At 50.4% G+C, this 13,291-nt stretch overlaps 1 protein-coding gene across 1 annotated transcript; it reads right to left on the reverse strand.

Annotated features, from left to right (window-relative positions):
* Positions 1–282: 282 nt before the first annotated feature.
* On the reverse strand, positions 283–1,495 carry LOC123058084 (uncharacterized). The gene has a single exon (XM_044480908.1). The coding sequence runs from the start codon at positions 1,318–1,320 to the stop codon at positions 601–603; it is 720 nt and encodes a 239-aa protein (XP_044336843.1). The 5' UTR covers positions 1,321–1,495; the 3' UTR covers positions 283–600.
* Positions 1,496–13,291: the final 11,796 nt, after the last annotated feature.

Below are 13,291 nucleotides of genomic sequence, written 5' to 3' on the forward strand. Positions count from 1 at the left end.
GATCTCGGTAGGTATGAACAAAGCTGTACGTTACTTATTTTGTGCGGAATGAATCTGCTGTGTTCTTTTTAGTATATATCCAAGTTGGCAAGTTCAGTTAGTGTGTGTGTTTGTGTGGGTGGGTGTGTGTGCTTCGTGCCAACACAAATACAAACAGCACAATCAAATAATACACAAAAACAACCAGTTCACTAAGTAGGGGCATGCATTTTTCACAAACACATGCAAACTTGTGAAATGAAACAACTTTGCACCCGGCCTAATTGACAACATCCACGCAAATGTGCAAAATTATATCATTTCATCTCATATGATGCATGCATGATATCATCTTGATATGATATGGCAGATACAAGTTGGGGGCTTCAAAGCCCCTTTTTTTTATCTCGTCTCCTCGCCCTCTATCGAGGGATTATCACAAACGAGGAACATTACAGGCAGAGCATGCGGGTAGAAAAACTCGAGACCCACATGACAGTGAAACAATCGGCCGATGCCACGTATTTATATAGCTTGAGTATTCGCGCCCATGCACCCGCACCTCGCACCACCGCGGCGGACGGCGGAAGCGGCTGGGACTGGCGCGCGGCGCGCCTGGATCTAGCCACGGCGGCGGGTGCAGTTGTCCGGCGTGGTGGACTGCTGCATCTTGAGCTGCTCGTAGAACCTCTTGATGAAGCTGTCGGCCTCGGCGTCCACGCGCTCGTCGACGCCCTCCGGCTCGACGGGGAACGGCGAGTCGGTGACGCGCAGCTGGCGCGCCCCGGCCGGGCAGCGGCCCAGGCTGAGCGCCAGCATGGGCGACGGCGTGGCCCGGGACACCCCCGGCGTGTCCCCGCCCGAGTTGCCCGCAGCGTGCGCGTTCATCATCTCGAAGGCGGCCGCCACGGTGGCGGCGTCCAGCCCGCCGTAGCTCCTGCCCCGGCCGCGGCCGCGGCCGATCTTGAAGGGGAAGACGGCCTGCTCGTGGACCGGCGTGCTGCCGCAGCTGAACTCAACGTCTCTCGGGTCGTGCTGGTACATGGAGAGCGCGGACGGGGAGGCGCCGGCCGCGGCCGCGGCGCCGAAGCGGGTGCCCCCGGCGAGCGGCTGGTGGGCGAGGAGGTCCCGGAAGTGCCTGCCGGCGAGCTTGCCGCGGCCGAGCAGCAGGTGGAGGTCCATCATGAGGCGCTTGCGGCAGAGGCCGCGGCGCAGCATGTGGTAGACGGTGCGCAGCACGTCCAGCAGGCGCCTCCCGAGCCCGGGCTCCACGCCTCCCCCTCCTCCTCTGGCCGACGACCCGCCTCCCCCGGCCGGCTGGATCCGCCTGTCGGTCGCCATGGCCACCACCGCGTGATCCGTGGCAATGCGGGCGCGAGAGAGATCACCGTCGAGCCCGCTGGCTTTGGCGGTCGCCGGGACCGAGGAGCTGGCTGGCTTTGGTGGCTTGGCTTTGCTTTGGTGCGGAGAGTGGAACAACTTTTGCTCTCAGTGCTTTGCTTGGCTAGGTGGTGAATGGAACGAATGGGAAGCGGAGGCCGGGGCCGTATTTAAAGGCGGGGGCGCGCGAGGGAGGGAGCGAGGCGTGGGTGCGGCGCGGGGCCCGCCGCCGGATGGGACTTAAGAATTAAGGAACGAAGAGGAGCGTAACGCTGGTTGTGTGGCGTGCGCTGTGGCTAAGCTAAAGCCAAGCACTGTTCGAACCGCCATTGTCCCGTAGTGACGACCGATGAGTCATGACTCATCATCAGTAGTGACCAGCCTTGGTTAGAGTTAGCTAGCTACCTAACCAACCCAGCCGCAAAACGAAATCTCTCTCTCTCTCTGTGAGAGAGAGAGAGAGAGATTTGTGTCTAAGAAACTACTACTACTAGGTTGTGATGTTGCACGGCAGCACCGTGAGCTCCTCGAATTTTCTACCGTTATTTCCGAACAGAAAGGCGTTTGCGTGCACCGTACACGCAAAGTTACCGGTTATTCAACATTTTATATGCCGCAATTATACGGGAAACGGGGGTGCTTTTTACGGACCGTATGGAAAGGCGCCAATTATTTACACGTGGAAAAGCAGAAGAGATTATAGTATATGTTAATTACTGATAAACAGTGTTTGGAGGCGCCTTCCGGGAAGCTTCGGGACAGACAGCAGGCACGTAGCGGTAGGCGGTAGGCGGTGCTTTGCAAGTTGCGAGCTCGCTTTGCTTTGGTCCCGTGCGTGCGTGCGTGCATGCATGGGCTCGTTCCACGTCGGCACAGGGAATATGCACTGCATCCTGCATGGGCCGAGGGAAGGCGCCCCTGCCATTTCATGGTCGTTCTAGTTTCATGCACAGGGAATATCCTGCCTTCAAGTGGGATATTTGTGATTTGTGAGGATATTTTTTGCCTTCACCACTGCTCTTCAGAAAATGAACACCGTGCGACCAGCTGGTGAGCACTACGTGACCCTATAAAAATTCAGGGTTGTTCAGAATCGTTGCCCTAGTTTCACCCCCTCTGAAAAAGCTCAGGGTCGTTGCAAACTTGCAATCCTATATATCAGATAAAAGAAATCAAGAGGAGGTGAGGTGGCTACACCTACATAGGCCAGGTTAGTAGTACAAAGTTGCATGTCTTTCACCGTACGTGCGACAGCTAGCAAGCTGGTGAGCACTAACTAGCTATTCGAGCTAGCACCACCTCTGTATCACGCTGCAAGTGGCGAAGCCTGTTGGGGAAAGAAGATGTTTTTCTCTCCATTCCAAGAAGAAAGAAGAAGGTTAATTACTTACTCTACTTAGCAACGCTAATTGCGGCGGCCGGCCGCAAAATTAACGTGAAGCACAGGCCCAATGCGTCAGGAAAGCAGAGAAAAGCCGCTGCTTAAAAATGATAATTACCCCGCGCTCAAGAAAGCAGAGAGAGCCGGCGCTGCCGCTGCAGCTGCTGCTAAGAGGAAACACCAGGAGATTAACGTGGCCCGCTTTGGCTTCGGCTTTGGCTTGGCCAGCTCGAAAAAGCGCTTTGATCCGCTGCCAAATTACCACCAGGATACGGCGTTTTGTTTACTAGTTCCACACACATGCACGGCATGGCATACATATAGTAAAGAAGAGTTCATGTGTCTCGGTCAATTAAAGTACGTAGTCGATTAGCAACACAGGTGTATGTGGTTAGTATAATGTGATTAACACCTGTACAAGCCGATAACAAGGCCAAGATACACGACGGGATCGTATCGTACCGTACAAAAGCACGTCGATACACGGAGGATTGGGCGCCTAACTAAATGACCACTTTAAGAAAGCAAAAAGGGGAGGGGGCAAAAAAATACACGAATAGTGCTAGGGGCACAGAGAGAGCCAAGCTTGGATTGGTGTATGCCAATATATGAACAGCCTGTCGAAAATGTGATGGGATGCTTGCCGGTGTGGTGTGCATGCAGGACCTGGTTTTGTGGAAGCCTCCCTTGCAGGAACACTCTGGATATTTCTGAGCTCCTTGTTAATTATATAGTTTTCTTTTCTTCAGTTTGAGCTGGTCCAGAAAGTGGTCACCGTGCGCACATTGCTTGCATTTTCGGTTCGCCCCATCCTCACAAATAATGCAAATCTGAAAACACTCACTACTTCATTTATTAAGCAAATGCCAGCCATCTGCTTAAACTAAATATCCAACAATGCATCTAGAACACAGCCAGGATGATCGCTCACGAGAACTAGCGCGCCTTTTCTCTGTCGTTCCCGGACAAAAGGAAACGAGAGAGGCCATAATTCCCGGGGCGGAGAAAAGCTAGGTCACGAATTCCTTGGTGTGCAAGTGAGGAATTTGATTAATTTGCACTTTCTCATCTTCTTCCTTTGACCAAAGCTGGCACTCATGAGCTCGCAGCTCAAATATGCATGGACACTCCGCTGCTGCCGCCGCCTATGATACCCTTCTTTTCTGGTCTGAGTTTATATGCAACTCATGTAGTATCAAACTATGAACGATCTGCCCACTCTTTTTCTGGCCATAGAGCCCACTGCTTGGAGTAGATGCTAAGGAATGCATGGCCTGACAATGCCTTTTGAACAAGCGGTAAATTTATCATGGCCGGGCCTAACACAAATGCCATGAACCACAGGTCATATAAGCAGAAATTTATTATTCATATGGTTGCGATCGATGCAGGACAAGAGACATCCGAGATTATTGAGCTAAGTTGCAGAATTATATGTAGGGTACCCCGGCCTCTCGGTGCGCCAAGCAAGTGGGCTCGTGCTCACCAACATGTGTCCCCTCTGGTGGAGGTGGAGATGAAGGGATGAAGAAGGATGGGCAGCTCCATCGAACACATGAGCAAAGGCAACGCTAGTTTAGCCACTTTGGGCCCTTCGTCGAACCAGGGCTCCCTCCGCCTTTCCCTCCTTGATGTGCTTTTCGTTGCCGATAGGTCGCCAGTGCGCTGTATAGCATGGTGTTACTTGATAGTACTAGTACCTAGCTAGCTAGATTCCATAATCCATGTACCCAAAGGCAATGATTTTGTGTTTGCAGAAATTTAAAAGAAAGGAAAATCAGTCGAGAAGAGCCTCCTAAAAGTCCTGAAATGCTAGAACAAAATTGACTGAGCAAATGGTGAACCCACAATGATCTCCTCCACACGCCATTTGATTTGGTCACACTCACACCGATATGATTCGGCAACCAACAAAGCGTCGCTCGACCGTCTTTTCGCGGTAATTCGAAGCTTTGTCAACGACGAGACATTTTCCACCGCATTCAGATTCAGACATTTCTAAAGTTGGTCCAAGAAAACAGAGCGGGTAGCCGAGATCAACGGAGCCGCCGCCGTCGGTTTTTCCACGGCAGGGCAGGCTTTCCATTCCATGGAAAACTACAAAACAACGGGCTCGGCTTTTGTCATCCCCTCCCCACTTAATAACAAGAAAAATTCAAAAGCACACGGGGATGCATGCCGAAACCGGTAGCTTCACTGCTAAGGATGCGCATCCAGCGTGCGTTAGGCGGGGCAAGTTGACCTATTGCATGAGCCCGATGTGCCGCTGGAACTAGGGTTCCTGGCTTACAAAAATGGGCGCGAATCAGCTGTGGCCTATCCATGGCGCGGCATGCCCTTTGTGGGTGGTGTGTAGTGCAGTAGAATAACCCCCATGGCCAGCTAGGGTTTGCTCTTTTTTATATGCTATAGTATAGTATATGTGCAAGTAGAGTATATCCTAGTGCAGTTTGCTTTCTGTCTCGCTTTGCCCCGTTTGGGAGTAAACTAGTCCCATGAAATCAGGCCTGTATATCTCCTCTGTTTTGCTTGATCGATCTCCTGGCTTATCATATTCAGGAAGGGCTCCTGCCGTGCCCTCCAGCCTGGGTTCTGCCCCTTTGCCGGTGGCGCGACGCCGTATCTAACTGGGATTAATTTCAAGGTGGCATGCATGAGCAAATTGCATTCTCGGTAGATTCAGACTTGAAAACCACAGGGTTTGTGCGGTAACAATTCAGTAATTATTGGTAGCTGTGGCTCAACAGTTCAGATCACCAGGTGCTCTCTACTCGAATGAAGACACATCACCGGTACTCTGAATGTGTGTAGCTTGTCTTCGTCAGACGATCCTGTAAAATGGATCAACTAATAAGTGGGAATCGAACGTGGTGCTTAGCTCCGCTTAATCATGGATCGTCCGTAGTCCTTGCGGCGTCAGCCTCGGCCAGAGCAGGGAAAGGGAGAAAAGAGCAAGGCGACACCAGAAACGTCCTGAAAAGGGCAAGAAAAGGCCAGCCCGCCATGGCTGGACGGCTTTGCAGCAGCTCCAATAATGGAGGTGGTGGCTTCAGATCTCGCGGGCGCTGCAAATGCAATGCCGCCCGCCCGCCCCGCTTCACGTGCGCGGACGCGTTCCGCACCACGGAAAAGAAGAAGAAGAGGAAGAAAAGAAGACGAGGGTGGGGAGAGGGTCGCCGAGACGGCGGCAAAGGCAAAGGCGGCGTGTACTGGCCGGTACTCTTTCATCTTCTTCTCCGTCGTCTTTCCGGCAGACAGACGGAGGAGGGAGGGCCATGGCTCGTCACGTCCCAGGGCTGGTTCTTCGCCGTGCAGTACGGCGACGGTATCGTCTCTGGCACCGGCGAATATTCCACCGGTGCCGGCCGGTGTCTATCCATTGGTGACTGGCAGACGTGTCCAAGGAGGGAAAAAATCGGTAACATAAGTTTTTTGTTTTTTTATATAAGGCGAGTAGCATTGTCCTCAGTGGGCTGCTTTTTTTTGGACAACAGTGGGCTGCGAAGCGAACGCTCGATTTCTGGGCGTCGGCCCAACATTCACATCGGATAGACACCCTTCGTATTTTGGGCCTTTCGGGCCGCCTCTTACTGGAGCTGCAAATGGACCCTAAAAACATTGTCGTCCGTCGGAGCCCATCTTCTCATTCTTTCGTTTTGTCTCCCGCCACACAGCCGCAGAATTGCCCACGAATCCGTCGCCATGGCCACAAAGATAAGCTGAAATTGTACCTCGTTGTAGCTTCTAGACTTGACAAAAAAAACGTAGTCTCTGTTCTGGCTCGACACAGCTTACAGTGGATGAAGACGTTCACGTACGTGACAGCGGGTGGAACAGTTGGTTGGGTCGACACTTTTCTTGCATGAATCAAGCGACTGCAGACGGGGCAGTACGTACACCAGTAGGCTGGCAATCAAGGCAGCAGGCATCTCGACTCTTCACGAGAACGCAGCCGCCACCTCCTGCTCCTCAAAAAAAAAAAAAACTAGGGTTCCTGCTTGTCGCCGGCGCCGCCGCAGATCCGTCAACGGGCGGTTTTCTGAAGATCGAATAAAGGTCTCCTCGTCTAGCCCTCGTCCCAGCGGCGCGTCTACCAGCGTTGGTGGGCATATGGAGGTGTGTCTCGGTGAATTTATCTTTGGTGGATTTGCTTGAATCTCGTCGTTGTTCGTCTACGTTTGCGTGATTTCTGTTTGAATCCTTCCGGTCTACGTTATTCTTCATCGGCGACGCTTGCTGTTCTGGTGCGCTAGTCTATAGGGCCTTGGCACGACGACTTTCCGACTGTCTACTACAACAAATCGCGCCCGACTCCGGTGATGGAGGGACGGTGACGGCGATGCGCCGTCGGCTCGCTTCAGTGCTTGTAGTCGTCCTAAGTGGTCTACGGATCTGAAGGTAATTTTCATCATTTCTGATGTTCATTGTACTGTCACTATTAAAGATGAATAGAATAAAAGTTTTTTTTAATAAAAGCAGCAAGCATCTAGCAGTGAAAAACGAGTGCTAAAAAAATTCAACGACGGAGACCATATCGACAGCAGCAGGCATCCTGTTGCTTGATCGCCTCGCGTGCAATTTGGATGTTGGATGTCGAGGGCGTCATGGCCTCTCGTTTCCAAGCCCGTCGTTCTCCTGCGCTCGGTTTTCATAGAAAGGGGCGTCGCAACGAGACGATCGACTTGTACTGCTACTAACCCTCCTGTCGTTAGGGAGTAATGAGTCCAGTCTGTATGCTGTGTGATGTCGAACAGGTACTTAGGCCTTCTTTGGTTCATAGGATTGGAAAATCATAGGAATAGGAAAGTCATAGGAAATGAGATAATATGCATCTCAAATCCTATACACAGGAATAGAAAAAGAGATGCCCTTTGATTCACACCATAGGATTTTTTTCATTGAATCTAGGCTAATGTTTGTTTTCCTATGAAATATGGAGGATAGGAAGAATTCCTTCATAGGAATAGGATTTAATTCCTACAAACCAAAGAGCTCTGAAGGAATTTTTTCTATAGAAATCCTATCCTATGAAAATCCTACAAAATTCCTTCAAACCAAAGGAGGCCTTAAGGGTTCCATCATCATCAATATGGGCGCGCCGCGCCACTGGCCGGTACCGTTGCTGGGCGCGCTCACCGCACCTCACCGGTGCTGAAAGGGAAGCACCACGTACTGGATTTTGTACGTCTCCGGCTTGTCCAACTCCTAGGACACCGTAGCATCACGTATGTTTTTAAGATGCATCCGTATGTAGTTTATATTAAAATCTCTAAAAAGATTTATATTTAGAAACAGAGGAAGTAGCGTGCAGAAAATGGGAGGAGGATCAGTTCCGTTTTCACCGTAAGTACGACGGACGAGTCGTCGGTGGTCTATTCTTGCTCGTACCAAAATGTCGGCCACCGATACGGTCCGCTATGCGATAGTCTTGATGAATGGCAAAATTGTATTCGTTGTATTCGCCATTACCTTAGGGCAGTGGCGGAGCTACGCAAACAAAGTTGGGCGGGCCAGTACAAGGAGAAGGCAACTATTTTTACCAATATGACCTGATTTACTCTCAATACTACACTGTATTTGCTATGTGCAGGGCGGGCCATGGCCCATTTTCCCAACACATAGCTCCGCCGGTGCCTTAGGGGATGAGGTGCGAACATTGATAGAGAGATGCGTCGTAGGAAAGATGCACCCAGGATGGAGCTTGCGGTTCTTGATCTCGCGGCAGACACAAGCGGGATCTCCTCTACTGACTGGGCGCGAAGATACGAGGTGGAAAGGAAGCTCACTTTCATTGTGTGTTGCGAGGAATTGTATCGGTAGCAGTGGCGTAGTCAAAAATGGTTTTTTGAAGGGGATGCTAGTACTGAATTTTTTCCACGCAATGGCCAACGGTTGCAAGAGGCGATGCATGATTCAGGCTTTGCGATGGCGATCGGAGATCATTACAGAGAAGGAACCCTTGCAATGCCACATCTATGTTTTCTATCAGGAACCGTATGGAAAAGCAGAAGGAGGTGGCGCCAAAATTTTGGCCCTGACTTGGGGTGATGATGCGAGAGGCGATGGATAACATAGCCTTGATTGTCTCGCTATATCAGATCATTAGGAATTTAAAAAAACATTTGGATCAATACCTCTCCAGGGCCGGGCGGATTTCCGGTGATCTTCTATTGGCGGTTTTCTCACCTGATTGGCCCACAATTATTTAAGATAATCGACGACTTTACCCATGGGTTGTTCTTTTTTTTCGATGTAAAAAAAGTTATATTCTAAAATTATGGTGTTGCAATCGAGAGGCAAAGTTCCTCAATACAAGGGGGACCTTGATCTAACCACACAGTCGTGGTGCACCCTACACGACTATATTTTGTCAAACAATCTGCCACACCATTTTACTCACGATGTAATGTCTGAGGAATAAACTCCTTGTCCTTCATTATTGCCTTGATCTCCGCCACAAGATGACCATATGCGGATTCAGATAGAGTATCAGAGGCCAAAACTGCAATTGCCTCAGAGGAATCCGAGTGAACTATAGTTGACATTAAAAGGATCAACTATGGGGTGTTGGCTCTCCTCGCAAAGGTGATTGGGGCAAAGAACATTCGTCAACTCAGGCTGATCATGTTAACCAATGTGAGCTTCTGCTTGTTTGCTAAATGTTTTGCGGCAAGGTTGTCCCCGGTGGCTCACAAAATTAGCCATCCAAATCAGACGGTCTTTATTAAAGTGAGGAGTATTTTGGATGGAATTGTGGTATTGCACGAAGTGATTCATGAATTCAAATACACCAAGAGAGGTGTTCATCTTAAACATTGATTTTGAAAAAGCATACAATCATGTCCGGTGGGAGTTTTTAGAGGAAGTTCTACACAAGAAAGGTTTTTACCACAAATGGATGAGCTGCGTGATGCAATTGGTCCGAGGTGAAAACATCGATTTTTTCAAAAATAAAAAGAACATAACCGAAGGGGTGCTGGGGCGTAGGTCCACAACTCACAAATCTCTGTTTGCTAAGACGATTCGCAAGGTTCAACACCTTTTACGACTGGGACAAAATTTGTAGTCCACAAGGGTAGAACTATTCTATTCGGTTAGATGTTTGATGTCTTGATAAACCGCTTCGTGAAGAGCTCCCGCGCTTATTTGCAATTAGTGATAAGGGGGAGGCCAGGGTAACAACTACTATGTGGAGTATGAATGGTGGGGCACCGAATTTTAGGCGCACGTTTGGCGACAACGAAATCAACAAATGGGAAAGGGCTATTGTCCACCCTTCGTGATATAAGACCGTTGCCAGAGAAGGATGAGGTGGCGCGGCGCCTTGACCCTTCTGGTGAGTTTTCTACGGGATCATTGTATAAAGAGAGTTTTTAATTTGGTGCCCCTAGAATCAACCTATCATATTTTGGAAGGCCAAAATACCAGCCAAAATTAAGATCTTTTTGTGGCAGACTGCCTCGAGACTGGTTTTTCTATCATGCATGGTATCTACCGTGCATGCATCCATCATTTCATTGTTTTGTTGGGATATGTGCCATCACAATATTAAACAGGTAAAATATAGCATCCTGACATGACACACATTGATTTCTCTCACATAATATGCTGTAACTTGATATTTCCTAGTTAGTTTCATCTAGTTGAGTTTTATATAAAAATTAAATGTTTCATATTATTTATAACAAAATTATACTCCCTCCATTTTATAATTTTGTCATGGTTTTAGTTCAAATTTGAAATTTCAACTTTGTCAAAGCATATTCAATATTGGGCTTATTTTGAAGATAAAATCAAAAGAAAAACACATGTAAAAATGGAATATTTTTCTGAAATTTATTTGAACATATATAGTTGTTCCAAGTTTAAGATTGAAACCAAATGCATGTGTACTAATGAATAGGAGAGAGAACTCACTATGTGTGTATGTGATGTGAGAGGAAAATAAGGAGAGAGAAGCCATAAAGTTGATTGATGATTGTCAGAATATATGATTATATTACTCTAGGAATAATAAATACTACTGGCAAGTTTGCATGCATCCTAATCTCAAACTGAGTCGACGGTTGATCCATGCACGGAACGTCCCGGGCATGGTAGAAGTGCTTTTCTCAGACTGCCTCCCAATTTGCACGTTGGAGGCATTTCTTTTCTCGAAAAGTGGACGTCGAGGGCGTCATGGCCTCTTGTTTCCAAGCCCGTCGCTCTCCTGCGCTCGGTTTTCATAGAAAGGGGCGTCGCAACGAGACGATCGGCTTGCAGTTGCACCTCCTGTCGTTAGGGAGGGCCAATGGGAGTAATGAGTCCAGTCATTATGCTGTGATGAAGCCAAGCATGCTCTCAAGGGTTCCGTCATCGTCGCGTCGGCATGGGCGCGCGGCGCCACCGGCCGGCACCGTTTCTGGGCGTGCTCACCTCACCTGTGCTGAACATTTGCTTTTGTTTTGATTGAGCTGAAATGTCTCGGATGATGAGTTCCATTTGCACCGTTCGTACGTACGGCGGATGAGTCGGCGGCAGCGGTGGCCGGTTAGGCCACCTCGTTCGGTTTTTTATATGCTTGGCATGAACATTGTTCTTGCCAGGATAGCCAGTCCGTGATCGATCGACTTCCAGGTGACTAGTCAAACGCTTAAAGTTACTATTTGTTCATCATGCCGTGCGCTAGGGTTGGACGATTTTAGCTATGTTTGGGCATGGAGTACTGCCGTACCAGGCCGACACGAAGTTAGTGACGTCTCAGAGCGGAGCGGACAGATATGGTGTCACTAGCCAGCGGTTAATGCCAAATCACATCAAAATCAAATCAAATCATCGGGCGCGTGGTACGTACAAGCATCCAACAGTAGAAGCAGCGCATCGCGGCGCCCACACATTATGGCGAGCACGCACGTACAACCACGCGACGTCCATGGCACCGGCATCGGCACGCACGTGACGGTGCCGCGTCGCCACCCGACACGAACACGGGCCTCATCCGCTGCAGTCCCCAACCTACGCCGAGCTCGTCGCCGTCGCTTTCGCCGCTCCCTCCGCTGCACCTGCGTCCTCCATGCGTACTTCCCCCGGCGCCGCAGCCCTGCAGATGTAAAATGTCGCACCGGTGCGCGCCGTCTCCCCTCGCTTCTCGGGCGCACCGGCGGCCGGAGCTCCGGCGTCCAGGAGACGCGGAGCCAATGTGGCGGGTCGCAGGTTGCATATCGTCCAGCGGTGGCGGGCGGCGGTATCTGGGTCTGGGCGGGCATCACCCGGCGCTGCGGCGCGGCCGGAGATGGGCCGTGACCACCCACCGGGGCGACATGGGGGCCTACGCGAGCGTGGCCGCGCGCGCGCTCTGGTGGTGGCCTCGGCAATCACGAGGTCGACCAGTGGTGGTGTTCATTCAAAGACAGCGCAGGTTCAGGCGCGGTGCATGCAAATGCAAATGCAACGCAGGCCAGCACCTGCTCTTGTCTACTCCGTACTGTGCGTGTGACGCTGGTGTGCAGGAAGTGCAGATCACGCCCCTGGGGGCAGGGCTGGGGGCTCTTAAAGCAGAATTGACAAATTTAACCTCAAAGCGAAAGTATTTACAAACTAAACTGTTTTTGAAAATATTTCACACCGCTGACTCTTTTATGCAGCTTCCAACAGTAAGGCGCTGCACAATACTGTGCAACTCCTTACAGTTAGGCGCTGCACAGTGTAGTGCAACTCCTTACAGTTAGGCGCTGCACATTGTGGCGCCTGTGTGTTAGGCGCTGCATAATAAAAATGTAGCGTCTTACTGTTGGACGCTGCACATTAAAGGTCAGCTGGGTGAAATACTTTTAAACATAGTTTAGTTTGTAAAATAGTTTCGTCCTGAGGTTAAATTTATGTTTTTTGCCTTTAAAAAACCCTGAATGCTGGCCCGGCCGCCGGGGACCGGTAGACGGTACAGAACTACAGATGTGATGGATCCTGGCTCTTGGCCCGACCGAAGCCACGATCAGCTGCATGTTCGTGTAGCCTTTGATGAGCGGCGGCAGCTCATCCTCGGTCGTTTCGGATCATCCACTATACAGCCACGGGAGCAGCACACTCCGCGCACGGTGCATTGCACACGGTACAGCCACGCACAGCTTACTAAGGGCATCTCCAGCCGTTGGCCCCTCAGAGGCGCCTAAAATTGTCGTCTGGGGATGAGCCGACGCAAAAATTGAGTCTGGGGCGAGTTGGTCCCCAGCCACCGGTCTCAGGGCCGCCCCAGGCACGTTTTAAAATAAAAGAAATTCGGCGAAGTTTGGCTTAAACACGATAAAATTCGGCCAAACACGATAAATTTCGCCACATTTTGGCGAAGTTCGCGGATTTTCATTACATAGCACATATACATAAACTAATCTAAAGAAAAAACTGGCTGAAGTCGCCGTCGTCGCCGCCATCGTCGAGGTCGGCCTTCTCCTCCTTGACGCGGGTGCCCCTGCTGGACCCCTGCCCGGCGTCGCCATGGCGGACTGGTGGTGGCGCTTCGTCGTCGTCGTCGTCGCTGTCGCAGATGACGATGACTCCGCCTTCGTCGCGGCCGCG

Source organism: Triticum aestivum, chromosome 3A (assembly GCF_018294505.1).
Source record: "Triticum aestivum cultivar Chinese Spring chromosome 3A, IWGSC CS RefSeq v2.1, whole genome shotgun sequence".
Taxonomy (NCBI): Eukaryota; Viridiplantae; Streptophyta; class Magnoliopsida; order Poales; family Poaceae; genus Triticum; species Triticum aestivum.

What these genes read in the sequence shown, in the direction of transcription:
- LOC123058084 (XM_044480908.1), bottom strand. Translation starts at nt 1,320, where the DNA reads ATGGCGACCGACAGGCGGATCCAGCCGGCCGGGGGAGGCGGGTCGTCG.